This window comes from Budorcas taxicolor, chromosome 1 (assembly GCF_023091745.1).
Source record: "Budorcas taxicolor isolate Tak-1 chromosome 1, Takin1.1, whole genome shotgun sequence".
Lineage (NCBI taxonomy): Eukaryota > Metazoa > Chordata > Mammalia > Artiodactyla > Bovidae > Budorcas > Budorcas taxicolor.
The window spans coordinates 67,001,430-67,024,401 of record NC_068910.1 but is presented as its reverse complement, the minus strand read 5'-3'; the positions used below and the strand labels follow the sequence as shown (position 1 = coordinate 67,024,401).

General features: G+C 44.0%; 1 protein-coding gene across 1 annotated transcript in view; it reads left to right on the top strand.

Moving 5' to 3' along the window:
* LOC128055416 (interleukin-10 receptor subunit beta-like) overlaps positions 1–22,972 on the top strand; it is a 67,686-nt gene that overhangs the window by 3,353 nt on the left and 41,361 nt on the right. Inside the window, exons 2-7 of the mRNA XM_052648010.1 lie at positions 7,215–7,306; positions 10,762–10,803; positions 12,394–12,517; positions 14,088–14,260; positions 16,433–16,587; positions 17,992–18,160. Of these exons, the coding sequence (XP_052503970.1) occupies positions 7,252–7,306; positions 10,762–10,803; positions 12,394–12,517; positions 14,088–14,260; positions 16,433–16,587; positions 17,992–18,160 (718 nt within the window). The 5' untranslated portion in view covers positions 7,215–7,251. The remainder of the gene's footprint in view (positions 1–7,214; positions 7,307–10,761; positions 10,804–12,393; positions 12,518–14,087; positions 14,261–16,432; positions 16,588–17,991; positions 18,161–22,972) is intronic.

Below are 22,972 nucleotides of genomic sequence, written 5' to 3'. Positions count from 1 at the left end.
AGGCTCTTAAGCCCCAAAACTCAGAGACAAAGGTGAAGTCATTTATTAAGAATCCAGTGTGGAAGACAGATAAAGCACAGTCAGGCATTAGGATACTTGAGTTTCCTGACATAGTGAAACCAACAAATGGGACTGAAAATGCAAATAAAAATGAGATAAATTTTATTGAAATGAAGGAAAAATGGTCTGTAGGCCAAAAGAGCATGACATTTTCCAGGAAATTTTCATATAGGAATGCTTAGTATCTTCAGTAGTTTAAATTCAAAGGAAAAGAATTATTACTGTTTAGGAATTGAAAAAAGAGTAAGTAAAGGAGAGAAAAACCACATCAAGTTGCTCTCAGATGTCTCCAGGGCTGTGCTAGATGCCAGAGGACAATGGTTCCAAGGGAAAAGTTCTAGGGAAAGAAATTTTTTCCCAAGAGGGTGTGTGATCTAGCTAGAAAATGTCATTCAGGTTGAAAGTCAACAGAAAGGGGCTTCTTCAAAAGAACAAAGGAGATTCAGCACCCATGAGCCCTTATGGAAAAAAAAAAAAAAAACTGCTGGAGAATAAAATCCAGCAAATAATAAACAGAGAGAGAAGTCAAAGTAAAGAACTCGGGCATCAAGAACTCATGGTATAAAGGACTGTTGGCCACAAGAGAGAGTCCAAGTGCCATAATGAAGACCCAGCACAGCCAAAAAAAAGAAAAGGACTGTTGATGGGTATTTATTTAAATGTGGAATTAATATAAGACATCTTTGGAAATTGTGGAATAAATGTGATTATTACATAACTCTGAGCACACACACACACACAAAGAAAAAGTAATCAGGTGGGGCAGAAGAGGAAGATGGAAGGAAATATGAGAGTAGGCCCTATAGCTCTCATCTTTGAAGGCGTGGATCAATAAACAGAGATGAACAGTTAGTGCTGTGAATATTGTATTCCAACTTCCAATGTCTTTGTAATTTTTTTAATTTTGGAGGGATATTTTAGGGAGTTATTCTTTCTTATGGAAGGAATTGAAATGTCAACAATTTTTCTGCCTTTGCTTCAGTTTTTTTCCAAGTAAAATTAATTTAGACAAAAATACCCTGTGTGTGTGTGTGTGTGTGTGTGTGTGTGTGTGTGTGTGTGTGTGTGCTGTGTGTATTTGCTGCGTGTGTACATAGAAAGATCTCTGGGATTATGTTGTTCATTAATGTTAATGATGGAACTATCTGGATGCTGAGATTTTGCTTTTATGCCTTATTTTTATCAATTTTTTAAAATGAGCGAGTTGAACTATTCTTACCAAAACAAGAAATAAACCAGAAACAAATATGCCAAGACATTAACAATGGTTGATGCCCAGTAGTAAAAATGAAGATGCTTGTTACTTTCTTCTTTGTGCTTTTTTGTATTTTTTTAAATTTCCTGGGGGGGCGGGTAATATATGTCATTTTACTTGTGGAGATTTTCTGAATCCATTCATTCACTGACCAGCAAAGATGTGCCAGGTGTCAGGCTGTGCCGGACAGAAGAAACGACACAGTTCTGCTCTCTACCCGGAGAATAGCAGGCAGCAAGTTCTGAGGGTTGTCTGTCTGTCTGTCTTTGTTAGGAGGAGCTGAAACTCAGAGAAGAGTCACTTTGCCACAGTAGCATCCGTTTGAGCTGGGCCTTGAAAGTTAGTAGTGTTTGTCTGGGTACCAGTGACAAGGATTGTTGGGGGAGAGGGGATGGTGGTGATAGGAGATTCAGAGCAGGTGTGATTTGTGGCTCAGAGTTCAGAGCGAGACACTTGTGTGGGCCACTTGAACTGTGGTGCTGGAGAAGACTCTTGAGAGTCCCTTGGGCTGTAAGGAGATCCAACCAGTCCATCCTAAACATCAGTCCTGGGTGTTCATTGGAAGGACTGATGTTGAAGCTGAAACTCCAATACTTTGGCCACCTGATGCGAAGAACTGACTTGTCTGAAAACATCCTGATGCTGGGAAAGATTGAAGGCAGGAAGAGAAGGGGATGACAGAGGATGAGATGGTTGGATGGCATCACCGACTTGATGGACATAAATTTGAATAAACTCCGGGAGTTGGTGATGGACAGGGAGGCCTGGCATTCTGCAGTCCATGGGGTCACATAGACTTGGACACGACGGAGTGACTGAACTGAAACCAGATCTCAATGCAAATATAAAAGTATTTAAGCCCGATGGTGAATCACCAAATTATAATACAGAGTTGGCATTTCCTAGCACATCTTGGGAGAATTCCTGGAAGTAGGTGGAAGCAGTAAACTCAAGCCCAGATTCAGGAGGGGAGCAAAGAGGAAGAGAGGGTTCCCATGGGCACACAGGCAGGGCCAGTGCCACTGCCCACAGCTGCCGGGGACCCTTCCAGCCTGGCAACCCTGGGCACACATGCACTTTAACTGGAAGGCTGCCCACAACCCTCAACTGCTAGCCACCAGCCTGAGATGGACTCTGGAAAAGGCAAACCCTGAGTCTCCCTTTCCAAGGATCTGCCATCCCAACCCATAGCATGCTGGCAGACAGTGAAGAGTCTTTAAACCTCTGCTCCTGGCCCTGCTATGTACCCCGATCAGACTGACCTTGACATTTAGCTCCCACCAGACCAGGTAGCCACCCACTAGGCTAGGCGGGCCAGGGATAGCTTCCACTCTGCCTGGCCCAGCCTCCCTGCACACACGCCAGGAGGGCATCAATGCACCATGATCGCTCTCCCACCCTGTGACCTAGCTGTTGCCTCCAGGAAAAGAACATCAAGCAGTCATCGGGTATAGAGAGAGGGGCCAGGTCAGGCCCCCATCCTGCAGGGGTTGGGGGAGCAAGACCCAAGTATGAATTGATCTCCTGTTTTGTCCCATCAGACTTCACTCACAAAACACAAGTTCAAAGATAAAATGATTAAAAATTTCAAGATGGCCACAGGAGAGCAATAAACCAAGAGTAGGACCCTTCTTGTGTGCAGGGCCCCTGGGGTGACTGAAGCTGGCCCTGGCTGCAGAGATAAGAGTAACCAGAGCTTTAGGAAGGCTGAGCTGCTTGGAGTCAGGGCGAGTTTTAAAGAGCTTCAAGAACAGTTCCAGGCAGGATGCCAAGATGGGAAATTAGATTTTCCAAGCAAGCAAGAATCTTCTATCAGCAATCTAATTGGCAGTGGAGTATGAGTCACCAGGAACAAAGAAAGGGAGGCAACGTCCTGCGGCCCAGAGCAGGAGAGAGGAATTCTAGTTGTGTGGTTGTGTGTGTGTACTTTCAGCCGCTGAGGAGAGGGAAGGTTCTGCAGAGGCAGAATAAGGGCAAAAATGTGCCACCATCAGAACAAAACAGAGAGGCCAGAGGCCACAGGACAAGTGGTCAGGTAGAAGGGAGTCACCCCAAGGTGGCATTCCATGGTCTTGGTGCTCCCAGCATCTGGAGAACGCCCACGACCCGGCAAGCCTGCTGCTGAGGAGTGATGATGGCAGACCGCATCACATGCCATAAAGACATCTCTGTGGCTGTTCTAATGACAGTACACTTCCCAGGTGGCTCAGTGGTAAAGAATCTGCCCGCCAGTACAGGAGATGCAGGGGTCGTGGGTTCCATCCCCAGGTGGGGAAGATCCCCTCGAGGAGGAAATGGCAACCCCCTCCAGTATTCTTGCCTGGAGAATCCCATGGACAGAGGAGCTTGGCGGACTACAGTTCAGGAGGTTGTGAAGAGTCAGACACGACCGAGCATGCACATGTTATGGGAAAAGTTGAGGTGCCCGGATAGCTCATGGGTGGTAGGTGGCAGTTTTGACTTGGAGTCTTTTGGCTTGACAGCGTCATAGTCAAGGGGACTTTTTAATGTGTTCTTAGCTTGAATTCATGTCTGCTACTTGGGGGTCATTTTTCACTTTGACTTGGGGCTTGGTGCTACCCCAGTGTTTTCGGGGACAGGAGAACACCCAGTAGTTTGGATGGAGACAGAGATCTGGGGGAGAGAAGGAATGAGACCGACTGAGGGCTCCGTAAAATGTTTCAAGACTTCCTTTCTCACCTTAGAATAAAGAAGACTAACTCACTCAAAATGCAGATGCTGAGAAAGAAAATACCTCTAAGTCTAAAAGCTCAGAAGTTTCCGTTAAAAAAGAAAAAAGCCGTACAGGCAAATCAAAGGACAAGTGACAACGGCGGAGAAAAATTAAAAAGATGTGACTCATATCACAAAGGGCCGGTTTGCCTCATACTTAAAAAGCTCCTTCAAACCGATGTGAAGAAAGAAATCTTAAAAAGAGGGGATATATGTATAACTGATTCACTTTACTGTACAGCAGAAACTAACACAGCATTGTAAAGCAACTATATTCCAAAACAAAAATTTAGGAATCAATGTTAAAAAAAAAAAAAAACGACGACTCAAAGATAGACAGTTAACTCAAAAGGAAACACCTCTGCCATATATGCTAGGTCTTACTTAGAATAAGAGAAGTATAGAATTCATATAAGTCTGAAGACAACTTGGCATTTATGAATTTGAGTTTCAGAAATCCAAGAGCTTGATGGTTATCATTGTCATAATCATTATTTATCATTATCATTCCCTACAAGCTCTTCCTTTGTGGGGAAGCAGAAATTCTCACACACTGCAAGAGGTTGTGTAAACCACTAGAGCCACAAGGGCCAGAGTGTGGCCATCTCTATCAAAACTACCAATGCAAGGATGTCCCTCGTGGTCCAGTGGTTAAGACTCCGTGCTTTCATTGCAGAGAGGCTTTCACTGCAGAGGGCCAGGGTTCTATCCCTGGTCGGGAACTAAGATCTCACAAGCCTCGCATTTAGTGAAGCCAAAAAAAAAAAGACATGCATGGTGACTTTGTGCCTGGTCCCTTCTGTCTGCCCCTGCAAATCAAGCCTCCACCTTCGCCACCTTTTACTGTGCCCTGGGATCCCATCTTGTATGGGTACAGCCACCAGCTGCCTTGTCCTATGGCCTCGATTGGAGTCAGCCAATGGGGAGCCCCAAGAGAGGAGAAGGAAGACAGTGAGGAATATCTGTGCTCCTCACGCTGGACTCTCTCCTTCCTAATTCCAGGCTTGGGACGTTCCCTCTGTACCTCAAGCCCACAATGATAACAGCCCTCGCTGCTGTTACTTTCAGATGCTACGCTCATCCTTATGGTTGGCCTGTAGCCTGCTCACACATTTGTATTAAATAGTCCCTTGATGAAAATCTTCCTTCGCTTAGCCAGAGTTGAATGTGCTCTTACCTGCCGGGACCCTGACTGAACCCCCTTTGGCTTAGCAGTACTATTTCTGGGAAGCTTTCTCACACTTAGGCTTGACATGCTCAGAATGAGGCATTTTCAAGAGAATCCATTGCAGAAACAGTTGGAAGTCACTCAGATGTTCTTTGTGGTGACTGGTCATATAAATCATGGTATGTCCACAGAATAGACTATATGTAACTATTTAAAAACAACAACAACAAAGAAATTCTCTCTGGTGCTGATACAGAAAGAGCTCCCAAGTTTATTTTTAAGTGGAAAAAAGCAGGAATTAGATGGGCACTGTATATGCTATGTGTGTACTAAGTTGCTTCAGTTGTGTCCCACTCTGACCCCATGGACTGTAGCCCACCAGGCTCCTTTGTCCATGGGGTTTTCCAGGCGAGAGTACTGGAGGGGGTTGCCACGCCCGCCTCGACCCTTGGCTCGAGAAGATCTCTCCTGTGTCTCCTACATTGGCCAGCATGTTCTCTACCACTAGCATCACCTGCTATCTCTGATTTGGAAAAATAGGGTTGGGGAGAATAAGAATACGTTTTTGTATTTGCTTATGCATGAAGGTGAACAGGAACTTGGGCAAACTCCAGGAGATGGTGAGGGCAGGGAGGCCTGGCGTGCTGCTGTCCATAGGGTCTCAAAGAGTTGGACATGACCAGAAAACTGAACAACAACATGTATGAGGATATTCTGAAGGACTAAGCAAAAAAAAATAAAAATAGTTTTCTGAAGGGAGCAAGACACTTCAAAATTTGCTGTTTCCTATATTTAAATTTTTAGAACCAAATGGCTATTGGTTCCGCAAGCTGAGATAAAGCTCCTTGTGTAAATGGGGTGAATGATCCAGCTCCCAGAAGGGCAGAGAGGAAACCTGGAATCAGGAATTTCCTGCTGGAGACTTCCCTGGTGGCCCAGTGGTTAAGAATCCACCTTGCAATTCAGGGGACGCAGTTTCAGTCCCTGGTCAGGGAACTAAGATCCCACCCACAAGCCACAGGGCAACGAAGCCCACATACCTCAACTACTGAGCCCAAGGGACACAACTGAAGAGTCTGCGTGCTGCAACGAGATCCCACGCACCACAGCCAAGACCCAGGCCAGTTCAGTTCAGCCGCTCATATGTGCTTTCGCATCAGGTGGCCAAAGGATTGGAGCTTCAGCTTCAACATCAGTCCTTCCAATGAACATTCAGGACTGATTTCCTTTAGGATGGACTGGTTGGATCTCCTTGCAGTCCAAGGGATTCTCAAGAGTCTTCTCCAGCACCACCGTTCAAAAGCATCAATTCTTCAGTGCTCAGCTTTCTTCATGGTCCAACTCTTATATCCATACATGATTAATGGGAAAACCAAAGCTTTGACTAGACAGACCTTTGTCAGCAAAGTAATATCTCTGCTTTTTAATATGCTGTCTAGGTTGCTCATAGCTTTTCTTCCAAGAAGCAAGCGTCTTTTAATTTCATGGCTGCAGTCACCATCTGCAGTGATTTTGGAGCCAAAATAAATAAATAAATAAAGTCTGTCACTGATTCCATTGTTTCCCCATCTATTTCCCATGAAGTGATGGGACCAGATGCCATAATCTTAGTTTTCTGAATGTTGAGTTTTAAGCCAACTTTTTCACTCTCCTCTTTCACTTTCATCAAGAGGCTCTTTAGTTCTTCATTTTCTGCCATGAGGGTGGTGTCATCTGCATATCTGAGGTTATTGATATTTCTCCCGGCAAGCTTGATTCCAGCTTGTGCTTCTTCCAGCCCAGCGTTTCTCATGATGTACTATGCATAGATGTTAAATAAGCAGGGGGACAATATACAGCCTTGACATACACCTTTCCCTATTTGGAACCAGTCTGTTGTTCCATGTCCAGTTCTAACTGTTGCTTCCTGACCTGCATACAGATTGTCTTTGTCTGTTGTCTTTGCAGTTTAATTAGATACTTCAGAATTCTGATCACCTAATATTGATTTCTTTTCAGATGTGAAAGTAAATAAAGGACACATAAAACAACAAAAATGCTTTTGAGCCAGAATGTGTCAGCGATTGGACCACTGAATTTGTATCCCATGGGTGAGTGTCACTTTTTCTCACAGCTCCATCTACCGGGACCCTGTTAGGAAGTAGCCAGTTGATTTCCCGGTCCTGAGGACACAGGACCAATGTCAAGAGCCAAGTGGAACATAGATAGGAATTCTGTGTTGATGGTTTGATTTACAATGGGTTTCTGCTCTACTGGTGTTTTAGGAAAACAACTAAATAATCATAGACTTGAGGCTCAATAATGAAGGGAGTTAGCTTCACTGTAATTTGAAGAGGAATTTCCCTTAATACTCTCATTCTAATCCAGGGTGGAGTTTATCACTCCATTCCTACATTTGGAAAGAGGCCAGACCCCTAGGACTGCCCTGGAAGCTCGGTGGTTAAGAGTCTACCTGCCAATACAGGAGGCCTGGGTTTGCTCCCTGGGTCGGGCAAACTATAGGAGAATATCTATGTATCCTCAGTGTAAAGAATGGTTTCTTAAAGCTTATAAAGCACACATCATGACCAAAAAAGGTCTTCTATGAAAATTAAATGTTTTTCTATTCAACAAAGGGTAATAATGAGATAACAGATCGAGAATATATTTCAGTTCAGTTTAGTCAGTTCAGTCACTCAGTCATGTCCGACTCTTTGTGACCCCATGAACTGCACCCTGCCTGTCCATCACCAACTCCCAGAGTTCACCCAAACCCATGTCCATCAAGTCGGTGATGCCATCCAACCATCTCATCCTCTGTCATCCCCTTCTCTTCCCCTCTTCAATCTTTCCCAGCATCAGGGTCTTTTCCAATGAGTCAGTTCTTTGCATCAGGTGGCCAAAATATTGGAGTTTCAGCTTTAGCATCAGTCCTTCCAATGAACACCCAGGACTAATCTCCTTTAGAATGGACTGGTTGGATCTCCTTGCAGTCCAAGGGACTCTCAAGAGTCTTCTCCAACACCACAGTTCAAAAGCATCAATTCTTTGGTGCTCAGCTTTCTTCACAGTCCAACTCTCACATCCATACATGACCACTGGAAAAACTGTAGCCTTGACTAGACGGACCTTTTTTGGCAAAGTAATGTCTCTGCTTTTCAATATGCTGTCTAGGTTGGTCATAACTTCCCTTCCAAGGAGTAAGCGTCTTTTAATTTCATGACTGGAATCACTATCTGCAGTGATTTTGGAGCCCAGAAAAATAAAGTCTGACACTGTTTCCACTGTTTCCCCATCTATTTGCCATGAAGTGATGGGACCAGATGCCATGATCTTCGTTTTCTGAATGTTGATTTTTAAGCCAACTTTTTCACTCTCCTCTTTCACCTTCACCAAGAGGCTCTTTAGTTCTTCTTCACTTTCTGCCATAAGGGTGGTGTCATCTGCATATCTGAGGTTATTGATATTTCTCCTGGCAATCTTGATTCCAGCCTGTGCTGAATGGGAAAGACTAGAGATGTCTTTAAGAAAATTAGAGACACCAAGGGAACATTTCGTGCAGAGATGGGCTTGATAAAGGACAGAAATGGTAGGGACCTACCAGAAGCAGAAGATACTAAGAAGAGGTGGCAAGAATACACAGAAGAACTGTACGAAAAAGATCTTCACGACCCAGATACTGATGATGGTGTGATCATTCACCTAGAGCCAGACATCCTGGAATGTGAAGTCAAATGGGCCTTAGGGAGCATCACTATGAACAAAGCTAGTGGAGGTGATGGAATTCCAGTTGAGCTATTTCATATCCTGAAGGATGATGCTGTGAAAGTGCTGCACTCAATATGCCAGCAAATTTGGAAAAGTCAGCAGTGGCCACAGGACTGGAAAAGGTCAGTTTTCATTCCAATCCCAAAGAAAGGCAATGCCAAAGAATGTTCAAAGTACTGCACAGTTGCACTCATCTCACACGCTAATAAAGTAAAGCTCAAAATTCTCCAAGCCAGACTTCAGCAATACATGAACTGTGAACTTCCCTATGTTCAAGCTGGTTTTCGAAAAGGCAGAGGAACCAGAGATCAAATTTCCAACGTCTGCTGGATCATGGAAAAAGCAAGAGAGTTCCAGAAAAACATCTATTTCTGCTTTATTGACTATGCCAAAGCCTTTGACTGTGTGGATCACAATAAACTGTGGAAAATTCTGAGAGAGATGGGAATACCAGACCACCTGACCTGCCTCTTGAGAAACCTATATGCAGGTCAGGAAGCAACAGTTAGAACTGGATATGGAACAACAGACTGGTTCCAAATAGGAAAAGGTGTACGTCAAGGCTGTATATTGTCCCCTTGCTTATTTAACTTCTATGCAGAGTACATCATGAGAAACGCTGGGCTGGAAGAAGCACAGGCTGGAACCAAGATTGCCAGGAGAAATATCAATAACCTCAGGTATCTCAAACCCCTCCAAAAAATTCCACCTGGAATAGATCCCCTGGAGAAGGATACAGCAACCCACTCCAGTATTCTTGCCTGGAAGATCCCATGGACAGAGGAGCCTGGCAGGCTACAGTTCATGGGGTCACAAAGAGTCGGACATGACCTAATGATGAAATAACAAAAAACTCCCATCTCCCTCCTCATCACAAAACCAAAATGTCACCCCTGAACTTTGGTTTCCACATTTCACTTATTATCATTTTTTTTCCCATCGCCCTATTCCTTTGTGCCTTCTCCTTACCTTTGTTTTGGTTCTATTTCACTATCACTGTGTCATCTGTTGCATAGTTTATCAGTAAGGGATCCATGGTTGGGACACTTCTCCCCCAAGAAATGTCATGCACTGGGGAGTATGTGACAGTGAGCACAGTAGGGCCTCACCTACTAAAAACTGCCAACCCTGCCCTCCCACTTCTGAGTCATGGTGACGTCAGAAAACAAATGAGAATTCCCCCCTTCCCTTCACCGAGACCTTTCTCCCTCCACCAACCTCGGTAAATATCTTTGCCTCGGAAGTTTTAAAATTAGCAACATGCTTATTCACATTCTGAGACTTGTTCCAGAGGGATGACTGCTTCTCAGGATGGTTCCCCAACCAGTCAACCCCCATTACTAGTATCAGTTCCCAAACAGCTTATTTTGGATCCACTCAGGCCGAAACGTCCTCGGAAGATGCACTGCTGATACCATCAACTCTCTAAGATCATTTTGTGTGCTCATTCAGTCGTATCCAACTCTGTGACCCCCACAGACTGTAACCCGCCAGGCTCCTCTGTCGATGGAATTTTCTAGGCAAGAATACTAGAGTGGGGTGCCACTTCCTACTCCAGGGGGTCTTTCCAACCCAGGGATCAAACCCGAGTCTCCTATGTCTCCTGCATTGGCAGGCGGATTCTTCACCACCTGGGAAGCCCAGAACCATTTACTTGACCTTTTTTCTTTAGCACAAGAAACTCTTAGGGCAATATTAATACATGTATGTGGAAGAATGCCAGACTCAGAGCAACAATCATAAATTGAGCCTGGAGAAAGTGTTGTTTGCTTTTCTAACATGTTTCTCTTCTTTCCAGTGCATATCAGCCTCATATTTGGTATTTCGTATGTTGTGCCTGGTAAGAGATTTTCTTGACTTAACAAAATTTTGTGTAAGGGTACGAGTAGGGGAGCAACCATTTAGAAGTCAAAAAATGGGATTTCTGACTCCAAATCTGTTGCCATTTTGTTTGAATCTTTTTCCTCAAATACTTTCTCTGTAGAAGGAGAATTTAGCCAATTCTGATTTTCACATTTGTCTCACAAAACTATTACAGGAAATTAACACTAGAGTTACTTTTTAAACCCCTTGAAGGAATTGTTGTGGTTGTTGTGGTTACATTACTCAGTCGTTTGATTCTTTTGTGACCTCATGGACTGTAGCCCACCAGACTCTTCTGTGTATGGGATTCTCCAGGCAAGAATACTGGAGTGGGTTGCCACTTCTCCCCCAGGGATCTTCCCGACCCAGGGATTGAACCAGGGTCTCCTACATTGGCAGGTGGGTTCTTTCCCATTGAGCCACCAGGGAAGCCCCTTAAAAATATACCCAGCTCTTCATATTCTCACTAATGGAAGAATGAGGAGACTGTGCCAAACAAAAAATCTTCCAGAAATCATTTCTCTTTAATTTACATTTTTCCACCTGTTATCTGGTACCTGGTACCAGATAAGAGAAAATACATTTTTTAAAACTAAATTTCTTGTCTACATATAAACCTTCCCACAAAACTTCACTATGGGTTAAATATGTATCCAGCCTTGTGATGAGCACTAGGGGATGAAGACTGAGCAACCAAGAAGCAAAGGACCTATCCACGGGAAACTAAGATGCTCTTTGAAATTTTAACCATATAAGGCCGCGTTGACAAATGTAACTGTAAGGTTTCCTTTGCCACTGCCACACCCCAGCTGAGTTGCATAACTCAACTTCTCAATTTCACAGTCTGTGGAATGGGTCTGTGAATCAAATCTACTCCAGCATAGGCATGGGGATGAAATGCCTGGAAAGATCCAATCTGGGCACACATTCTTCACCTCCCCTCTGTGATGGAGAACAAGCGCAGTGGGAAATTCATAGGAAGGAAAGCTTGCCATGGGCTGAGCTATGTAGGGGGGACCAGAGGAGGGGTTGAGGATTGACTTGAGAGCATGAGGTGGCCCAGGATAACATGGATCATTTGATCCAAATTGCTGCTGTGAGCCTGTGATAATTGGGTGAGCCCAAATTCAGGTTTCCCTTGTAGCTCAGTCAGTAAAGAATCTGCCTGCAATGCAGGAGTCCCGGGTTCAATCCCTGGATTGGGAAGATCCCTTGGAGAAGGAAATGGCAACCCACCCCAGTATTCTTGCCTGGAGAATCCCATGGACAGAGGAGCCTGGTGGGCTACAGTCTAAGGGGTTGCAAGAGTTGGACATGAATTAACCACTTAAACCACTACCACCAAATTCTGTTTACACAGTGCTGAGTTCCTGTATATTACTTGTATTAGCTCATTTCTAGTGTTCAACAAAACCATTTCCTTTGGGTTTCTAAGATCCCGGTGCTCTCAGAGGGGTTTCTCTGCTAGAAGTTCAGATCCCAAGGGACAGTTTGAACCGTGGCCAAGATAACAACCCTGGGTTCCAGATTTCAATCTTTTTTTTTTTCTAACTTCTGTTCCCTTTAGATCTTTCAGATGAATCTTGCACTTTTAAGATGAGATTTCGAAATTTCCAGTCAATCTTATCATGGGAGTTAAAAAACCGTTCAATTGTACCAACTCACTATACATTATGGTACACAATCATGAGGTGGGTTTGACACTCTGTTTTTCTCTTGCTAATTATATCGTGTTTCTGTTATGTGGGGAGTGGGGAAGAGGTGACCTTCCTTGTGATAGAGCTTTTCTCTCTCTCTCCTCACTCAGCCCTTGTCAGTCTCAGTGTTTTATTCCGAGCTTTAAAAGTCCAAGACAAAAGACTCCTCCATTTTAAATTACACTGAATGCCCGAACACCCCAGAGTTATTTTTGACACACTTGTACTTAGAACCAAAGCCAATTTCTACAGTCAACGTCTCAGAGTCAAAATAATTATCGTCATTATTCACAGTCACTTCCCTAGTTCAGTAAGTCTGGGCATCGAAAGTGCTGCATCGTTCTGAGGACAGAAGTCCAAAGACCTGCTGACTGTATTGATGGGTTATGTTTACTCCTGTCTACTCAGGGAGGCACACGGGACATCAGAAACCCACCTGGTCCCGACGAGGACAGGCCCAGGTCCAAAGTCTGGCTCAGTCGCTAACCAGCTGTGGCCTGGGCGCAGAGCTCAGCCTCCTCGTGCTGCTCCTCCTGCTCAAGGGGGGCTGCAGGGAGTCATGCCTGATGGACAGTGTCCTCTTCGGCCCTTTTATTCCCACATCCAACAATCACCCTCCTAAGCCTTACTTTGGTCCAGTTGCCCCGCAGCGTGTCCTTAGTTGGCTGTCCGTCTTATTGCTCTTCTGCTGCTCTCTGGCCTGCTGAAGGACCTCTGGTGGGCATCTCTTTGTTGGTGTTCAGTCGCTAGGTCATGTCTGACTCTGCCACCCCATGGATTGCCACATGCCAGGCTTTCCTGTCCTTCACCATCTTCCAGAGTTTGCTCAAGTCCTTGAAGTCCGGGATGCCATCCAACCATCTTATCCTCTGCCGCCCTCTTCTCCTTTAGCCCTCAATCTTTGCCAGCATCAGGGTCTTTTCCAACGAGTTGGCTCCTCACATCAGGTGACCAAAGTACTGGAGCTTAGGCCTTAGTCCTTTCAATGAATATTCAGGGTTGATTTCCTTTAGGATTGGGTTTTTCTTTGTTACCTACTGACGTTTCTCCCTGCCTTAGGCAGTCACGTGTATATCCACCTGCCTTTCTGAAGCTCAAGAGAGCAGATGTCTGTGTTGGTCCCATATAGGCTAACTTAGGACCAGACCATGCCATCCTCAGCCTGAGAAAGAAGGGGTCTCAGGGAGGGGCAGTCATGATTGTCCTGCAGAATTGGAGAGATCTGGGGCCTCTGCCATGAACACCCAACATTTGCTGATTCAGTCACCCAGCAAATATTTACTGAGCATCTACCACGTGCCAGGGGTAACACTCGGAACCCAGATCCCTGTTTTCTTGGGGCAGACATTCCAAAAGTAGGCAGAGGTCTCAGTCAGCAACAGCACAGCTGTGCTCCCATACAAAATAAAATGTTTAAAAAGAAATTTCAAAATTAAAAGAAAGAAAACCCACAAGGGACCTTTGAGCAGAGCCACACAGGAATATCCAAATGGGGCTTCGGGTTCATGCACCCTCACCACATACAGGCTGACGTTTTCTTTGACCATCTCTTTGCCTTTCAAAGTAAACCAGAAGATATGAAGGTCGTCAAGGACTGTATAAACATCACAAGATCGTTTTGTGACCTAACAGACGTGTGGGTAAACACGACGGACATGTACGTCTCCCAAGTGGTTGGATACAGAGAGAACGCAGTGGTGGTCAGTTGTATGGGCTCTTTCTTCCTGGCGTCAGACAGTGAGTTTGTCTTATTATCTTCATCATCATCGCTAAGTTCATCGTTACTTGCTTTGCCAGAAAGCAAGAAGTTCTGTAAAGGTGTTTTAGACACGGGGCTGGGTTCACCTCCCAGCCCCGCTACCTCCTATCTCTGTCACCCTGGAGTGGTTACTTGGCTTCTCTGAGCCTCCGTTTTCTTCTCCAAAGACGTGGAATGATAACCTGTTTTTTGACGATAAGGGCTCTCTGTGCCTGTATAAGGCAGTCACTCAGGCAGTAGCAGCTGGTACGTTTTTCTGAAGCTATTATTCATTAAAGTATAGTTGATTTAGAGTGCTGTGTTCACTTCTGATATATAGTAGCTGCTACTTTTTGCTTTGTTTCACAGCCTGACAGGAAGTGTACAACAGGGTTCAGAAAGGCCTGTGTCTGAGCTGTCATAACTTTGGGGGTCTGTGTCTTCCTTAATACTGCAGCCCCTCCCCAGATCAGATCCCAGTAGCTCTGGCATGTGTGAGCACCCAGGTGTATGTGCACACGGGGCCCAGAGAGAGAAGCCTGGATCCCAGCAGTGGGCGTGTCCGCTCTCCCTTTCCCTGCCACGGGAGGCGGCTCCTTCTGGCATTTGTGTTAACAGCTCCAGAGCAGCTGGCAGTGGCTCTCCGCCAGACTCCATCTGGTATCCTGATCTTGCAAAGGGCTCTGCAGGCAGCTCAGTGGTAAAGCGTCTGCCTGCCAAGCAAGAGACATGGGTTTGATCCCTGGCTTGGGAAGATCTCCTAGGGAAAGAAATGGCAGCCCACTCCCGTATTCTTGCCTGGAGAATCCCATGGGCAGAGGAGCCTGGTGGGCTACAGTCCATGGGGTTCCAAAGAATCAGATGTACCTGAGTGACTCAGCAGCAAAAGGAGCCAAGTTAAAGGCTGTGTGGGTGTGCACACACACACATCTGTGCTTCGCAAAGTGATGATAGCTGAATCCCATGGAGCAAACTTGAATACTTAGGGATTCTCGGAATTGTGCGATTGCGTGTTTCTCGGAATTGTGGGATTGCGTGTTTGTGTATGCGTCCTCATAGAAAAGAAAGAAAAGCCCAGCTTATAGAACATGGTACTCAGACTACTCAGATCTTTAAAGAATGTATATTAACACAATTACGAGATATCTTTTTTCAAGACTCAAATGGTAAATATAAAAAGTAAGTAAATACCCAGACTTCGAAGAAATGCAGAGAATATAGCTTGACACAGTCTTTCCGAAGGTATTTGGCAGTATGTGTTGAAAACCTTAACCTGGGCCTGCTCTAATCCCGAATTCCTCCAAAAATTTGTCCTAAAGAAATGATTACAGCCAAATGCAAAGACTGAGCTCTGTAATACTCACTGATATGCACATTCCATTCAGAAGAATTAGAGCCAATCTAACTGTTTAAAAGAGTGAATCAATCTTTTGAAGACTGAGAAAAAAATCTTCGCCCTTTTTGGGCCATGTATGGTCTCTGTCACATAGCCTTAATTTGTTCACAACCCTTTCAAAAATAAAAACCATGCTCAAAAAAAAAATAAAATAAAATAAAATAAAAACCATTCTCAACTTTCAGGCTGTGCAAAATCTAACCCACAGGCCCTAGTTTGCCAGCTCATAGGTAAACATGCATTTAATATGTTTATGAAATAAGTGAAAACAGATGCCATGTAAAACAGTATAAGAATGATTTGATTTTAGTTTAGGTGCATGTGTACACTGGTTCAGCTTTTATATGTGTTTATGTATTTATCCACATACTGCATATGCAAGAGAGGATTAACTGCATTCAAAGACAATTGCCTGTCTGTATTTTCTGATATTTCTGCAATGGTTATATATTATTATATTATTATTAGATGAGAAGTCATTTTCACTCTTATGTTTTGAATACAACCTGAAAATTGTGAAATACTGACTTTCACCCCAAAATCTGTCCTCCATTTCTTGTGCTAATAGTAAACTAATCACTTCACTTTTATTGTTCTCAGTTTTTCACCAATTTAAAAAAAAATATATATACATATATATATAACCCATGCCTCGAGGGCCACAGGTAGTCAAAAAGAGAGCGGTAAAGAGGTATGGTTGCATCAGGAAAGTGGTTATCATTACGGTTATGCTATTTATTGATTAACGTTGGGGTTTATTTCATTTTCTAAACAGAGCCTTTGGACCCACCAAAGTTTGAGATTGTTGATTTTACAAACAACATCAGTGTGAATGTGAAATTTCAATTAGACAGTCCCAGGATACCAAGTGAAGAATTACAGTTTTACTTAGCATTTATCGAAGAGCATGCAGGGAACAGTGTTAAGAGGGTAAGTGGTCAAAACAGTTCTGACTTGGCAATGAACACATTGCTAAAAGAAACACCTGTGATGATTTGGACAATTAAAACTGAAGGCTCTGGGCTTCATTGCTCTTTGACTTCAGGAAAGACGTCTCCAGGGTTCTCTAAAAATGGGAGTAGGGAGATGCTGTGATAGCTGGAAGGGGAAGTGGGGTCTATGGAGGGACTTTTTAGATGGAAGAAATGACAGCAGGTCCCTATGCAGAAGGAATGTTCCATGGTGGGAAGGGGAGTTGGGGAGGGGAGTGATGTTCTGGAGGAGATGAGAGTGGGCAGACTCTCATGAGCATGGGAAGGGGTTGACCTTGGCTCTGAGCAGGAACTATCCATCTGAGTCATAGTTGGGGAGGCGGAGTCCATGGCCACCAAGGGTGAAGGAGCTTCCAGTGAAACAGGAAGCAAGCATTGCAGACTGCAGATCACATGATGACCACAAACATCATGCCAGCTGTGGGACCCAGAGCTCTGGCGCCCAGCTACGCTTTTGCGGTTTCCCTTCAAAGCCAGAGCACTCCCACCAGGGCACTTCTGCTCCGTCCTCCATGCATGACCTTTTAGTTTATTGGGGGGTGGGGTGAGAAAAAAAAATTCCTCTTCCTTCCAAATAGAAACTTGCAGAAAAATATTATAGGATGCTGTATTTGAGCTGGTGGAAAGCTTCATTTATCAAACCATTGGTAAGAATGTACTTTGAAAACTATAAAACATTTTACAAAAGTTATTTTTCATGAAAGAACCTCTTCAGATGAGCTCTTTAATTCCAAAATGGAACAGAAGTAGCCAGGGAAGAAGAGGCAAGGTGTTTTCAGGGAAATGACAGGGAAATTAGACCTCAGCTTCAGTTCTGCCACAGATAAGCTGTGTGGCCTTGAGGAGGTTACTAAACCACTCTGAGCTATAGCTTCCTCATCTGGAGAACGGGAATAATGCGAACTTTGCAGACTCTTTTGATAATCAGATTAATATATATGAAAGCAGTTTCTGAAGTGTAGACTCATATCATTAATGAAGTAGGATAATCTTATTTTCTGATTTTTGCAAGGTGATCTTGAGTAACATCACCTTATAAAAATGACATCCTGGAGACCTTTATTCCTCATTGGGTCTTTTTCTCCTCATTTGTCAAAAGAAGTTGCTAGACTAGATTTTATGGTTTAAAGATGTGTGTGTTTATACATGTGCATGTAATCTTGAATAAATCATTTGCCTGAGTAACTTATAAATAACTTTTTCTTGCCAAGCCTATGATATTTCTATCTGTGTTTTTAAGATTTGAAGACCAATTCCCAAAGACTCTCTTAGGGCTTGCCTCTAAACGAAATTCTCCCTTAATGTCTTACTGACTTTTTTTTCTTTTTGCACATTTTTACAGCATCAACCCCAAATAACTGGCAACATCACTGAAAAGTTCAACTATGTCATCGACAAGTTAATTCCAAACACAAACTACTGTATATCTGTTTATTTTGAGCCTAAATATCCAAGAAAAATAAACAGATCTCCCTTAAAATGTACGCTCTTTCGACCCAGACGAGAATCAGGTATGACAGTTTTTGAAAATTCATGGTTTGCTTTTCCTCTGAGGGAAAGCCTATTTAAAGAAAAGAGTCTGAAAATCATGAAGCACTAAAGATATTTCATCCAACAAGGTACATCACAGAGGTGCCTTCTGTCGGTCAGTCCCTACCATGAGGTAGAGCTGCTTTTATGTTGCCATCCCATGGGGACAATCAGGTAGCTTCCACTTCAGGAGGCTAAAGTGGAAATGATTTATTTCTGGAGCAGGATCGGGTTCAGTTCTGTGTGTCCTTGGTTTGGCCATTATTTAAGTCAAGTGTTGGAGGAGGCTTGGTTCCTGAAGTAACTGCCTGGAGAGGTGCCAAAGGGTAGGCCGACAGTCGCAGTGAGGTCCGTAGACATGGCCTGGCTCCCCAGAAGGCGGGCTGTAACTCATGGATGAAAATGAAACTTGCCAGTGTGGATGAGCTGGTCACGGATGAAGGCTGAAAGCCCTTCTGTGGCCAAGGCGTCAGAACAGCATACAACCTCCTCCCCGAACCTTCCTTCAAATGGAGGAATTTGCAGGGAGGACAGTCAGCCTTAGGGACATCCACTGCTCATTATTTTCTCAGGAAGCCAACTGTTTTGCCCAGAGTGAAAGTCTATGAAAATCTCCCCCAAAGAAGCCTGTCGGGGTCCAGCCCCGGTGGATCCAGGGTAATTTGAAGGGGGAACAGCGTGGCAAGAGAGATACATAGATTTAGAGAGAGATAAGGAAAGAGTTTGCAGTTAAGAGAATGGAGGAGAGAAAGAGGCTGTATTCCTTGGTTTACACAGAAAGCCAATAAAGCCCCGAGACAAGGGACTTGGACCGTCTACGTAGGGCCACAGGCGCCCGCTTGAATAGCGGAGGGTGCCCCACCTTGGGCTCCCTCTCATGTGGGTCTTGGAACCCCAGGCAAATAAGTAGACACGGCTAGCCTCTATGCCCCAGATGGGAATCAGCCAGAAAATAGAGTAAGAAAGAAAAGAAGACACGGGGGAACCAGTCTTTTCAGGAACTTGCCCATCCTTTATTGTCCAGAAAAGCTTTTTATACTTTTGGTTGTACACAGAGATCAATGGATAATACAAAATTATGCAGGGTCAGCAGCCCTGACTCTTATCGAGACCAGGCTTTCTCTCTGCATACCTAGCTGTATACACAAGTCTTAGGTGATTTACATCATCTTCTGGCCAGGAGGCCTATTAGTATTTTATGGCCCTTTTCTGAAAAGAGTCTGTCAACCAGAAAACTTATTTGCCTTAAAAGTGCCTTTCCAAAGCCTGGTGCCACTCTCAGAAAGCACTAATTAAGGTTACATTCTTATATAGCAAGGACACAACAATTTATAACAAGGAAAGAGGAGTACAGTGATTTATAACAAAGAGAAAGTTCATTAACTCAAAAGTCTAGTGTTGCTAACATCAAAACGACTATATTCCTTTTTCTATATCCAATTACATTGATTAATATCCTTCAAGTGCCTAAAAGATAAAGAATATGGAGGCATGGCAGTAGTCATTGACTCAACAATGAAAACTCATCACCAATATAATTTTTAGCTTTTTAGAAAAGGCTCTATATCTTTAAGATGCTTTAAGCTTCATGCCTCTCACAGTTGGGGGCTGTAAACAATCACAAGTTGTAAAAGTCTCTTAACTGTCAGGCAAGTTAGAGAGCCGTCAGAGGAGTTTGAGCTGAGACACTCCTTTTATATGAAGGAGACTGTTAACTGGAACTCTAAGTTAATTCTTTCCAAAGAAAGGTGGTCAGGGATAGCCCCCTGTTATGTCAGAAGAGTGGAAAGCACAGTACAATAAAGCAAGCAGACTCTGGTTTTGGGGGTAGATGCTCAGGAAAATCCAGGGGTACCCCTGAGGCCTGATCTCAGCCTTTGCTTTTTGCCAGGCCCCCTTCCTCATGACCTTTGCCCTGGGCAGGATTCCCCATGCTGGCTCCCAGCAGAAGCCTTTCTGAGTTTCCCAACCCCAGTGAGAGTTTCTTTAGTGCTCTGATTTACCAGAGTCAAAATAAGATGAGCTTTAGAAGGGAGTGACTATAAGTGCAATGACTTCTTTGCAGATGAAGTGAACTCCACTAATGAGCAGCTGACATGTCAAGGTGCCTGGTGTTTGCTAGAACTCCAGGCAATGTGAGTTTATTCACCAGTGTTACTCAGAATCAAATGATACACAGATCAATTTTAAAGGAAAAACTACTTCACAGCTTTAACTTAAATCATGTTTATAATGTCAGTTACATATGGGCAAAACTTTGCCCATATTTAACTCAACATTCAACAAACTAGGATCTTAGCTTCCAGTCCCATCACTTCATGGTAAATAGATGGGGAAACAGTGGAAACAGTGACAGACTTCACTTTCTTGGGCTCCAAAATCACTGTGGATGGTGACTGCAGCCACGAAATTAAAAGATGCTTGCTCCTTGAAAGAAAAGCTATGACCAACCTAGCAGCCGACAGAGATCTGTATAGTCAAAGCTGTGGTTTCTCCAGTAGTCAAGTATGGATATGACAGTTGGACCATTAAGAAGACTGAGTGCTGAAGAATTGATGCTTTCAAATTATGGTGCTGGAGAAGACTCATGAGAGTCCCTTGGACAGCAAGGCGGTCAAACCAGTCAATCCTAAAGGAAATCAACCCTGAATATTCATTGGAAGGACTGATGCTGAAACGGAAGCTCCAATCCTTTGGCCACCTGATTTGAAGAGCCAACTCACTGGAAAAGACCTTGATGCTGGGAAAGATTGAGGGAAAGAGAAAGGGACAATAGAGGATGAGATGGTTGGATGGCATCACCAACTAATTGGACGTAAGTTTGAGCAGACTCTGGGAGACAGTGAAGGACAGGGAAGTCTGGTGTGCCATAGTGCGTGAGGTCGCAAAGAGCTGGACATGACTTAGCAACTGAACACGGAGAAGGCAATGGCACCCCACTCCAGTACTCTTGCCTGGAAAATCCCTTGGATGGAGGAGCCTGGTGGGCTGCAGTCCATGGGGTCGCTAAGAGTCAGACACGACTGAGCGACTTCACTTTCACTTTTCACTTTCATGCATTGGAGAGGAAATGGCAACCCACTGCAGTGTTCTTGCCTGGAGAATCCCAGGGACGGGGGAGCCTGGTGGGCTGCCATCTATGGGGTCGCACAGAGTTGGACACGACTGAACATATAGTCTCTTCATGCCTATGGCTCTATATAAAAATGTAAACCCAAACGGAATGAACATAATTTGTGTCCTAACACCAATTCCTAGTATATTATACAAGATTATAATGCAGGAACAGGCAAAAGGAAGAGATACACAGGGCAAAACAATAGGCTTCCTAAGAAAATAATGACCAGTGGGTGTTCATATCCGTTGACATTTGGAAAGTTCCCCTGGCAACCAACCCTGTGATGTAGAGGGTTGACACTATCAGTCCCACCCCTTGACTTCTGGGGAGAGGAGAAGGGCTAGAGGTTGAAGTGACCACCAGTGGCCAAGAATTTAACTGGTTATGTCTATATAACGAGTCCTCCTTAAAAACCATAAATGATGGGGTTTGGAGAACTTCCAAGTTGGTGAACATACTGAGATGCTGGGAGGGTGGCATGCCCAGAGACGGCACAGAAGTCCAAGCTCCATCCCCCATACCTGGCCCTGTGTATCTCTTCCTTCTGCCTGTTTCTGAGTTATAATCTTTTATAACATACCAGGAATCTAGGGAGTAAACTGTTTTCATGAATTCTGTGAGCCATTCTAGCAAATCATCAAAGCTGATAGATAGCCCTGTGGGTTCTGCACTAACTCCTATCAGAAACGAGTCAAATCTCTGGACATCTAGTTGATGTTGAGATTTGGTGTTAGGACACAAATTATGTTTATTCATTTTGGGTTTCACATAAACCAAGTGGGGTTCAGAGGGGCTTGTTCTGAATAACAAAAAAAAGCTCCTTTCACTTTCTTTGCTCTATTTAGGAATTTCTAAGGGTTTCAGAATTGAGGAAAAAGACCAAATATGTACTTCTTATTATAAATCAGAGTATCACAGCAATAAAAACTCAGATTAGAAATAGGACATGACGACGGTGGCTGGCTGAAACCCAGTCTGCCCTTAGGTGAACCTAAGCCTGACCAAAGGCACTGGAAGGTGACGTCCTTGCTCTGATGATCCAGTGTCTCCCCTGACTCTTCCCTGTTTCACCTGCTAAGAATGGTCATATGGCAACATGCTGGCCCGTCACTTCATGCTTCCTTGGTGCAAACACATCACTTTGTATATTTCAGCCTCTGTTCTTTTATCATTACATGAGACAGTTAAGGTACAGGTGTGCCTCGCTATCCAAATATTTCATGCCACAATTCTTGTCCGAAACTTCAGGAACCAAGTAGGTTCAGATCATGTGACCCCTCTCACTGTGTAAACTGGCCACGTGAGCCACTCTCAAGCAGCTAAACCCAGGGACCAGGTAGGTTTGGATGGTGGGGGATTCTTGAAGGATGACCTAGAACCAGAGTTAAGTTACTGGGATATCAGTGGTGAAACACTGATATCTTAAAGCAGTATTGATAAAGGGGGATTTATTCCAGAGAAATGGAGAAATGCCTCCCTTTTGTCAAATCTTAAACTAATCGGCTGACTTTTCCTCAGTAAGTTCCCCAGGGAAAGGTGTCCTCATCCATTTGACAAATGTTAACTGGGGCCCACTATGGTCCAGATACTCTTCTAGATACTGGGGATACAGCAGTGAATAAAACAGATAAAAATTCCTTAGTTTATAGAGCTTACATTGGGAGACAAAAGAACA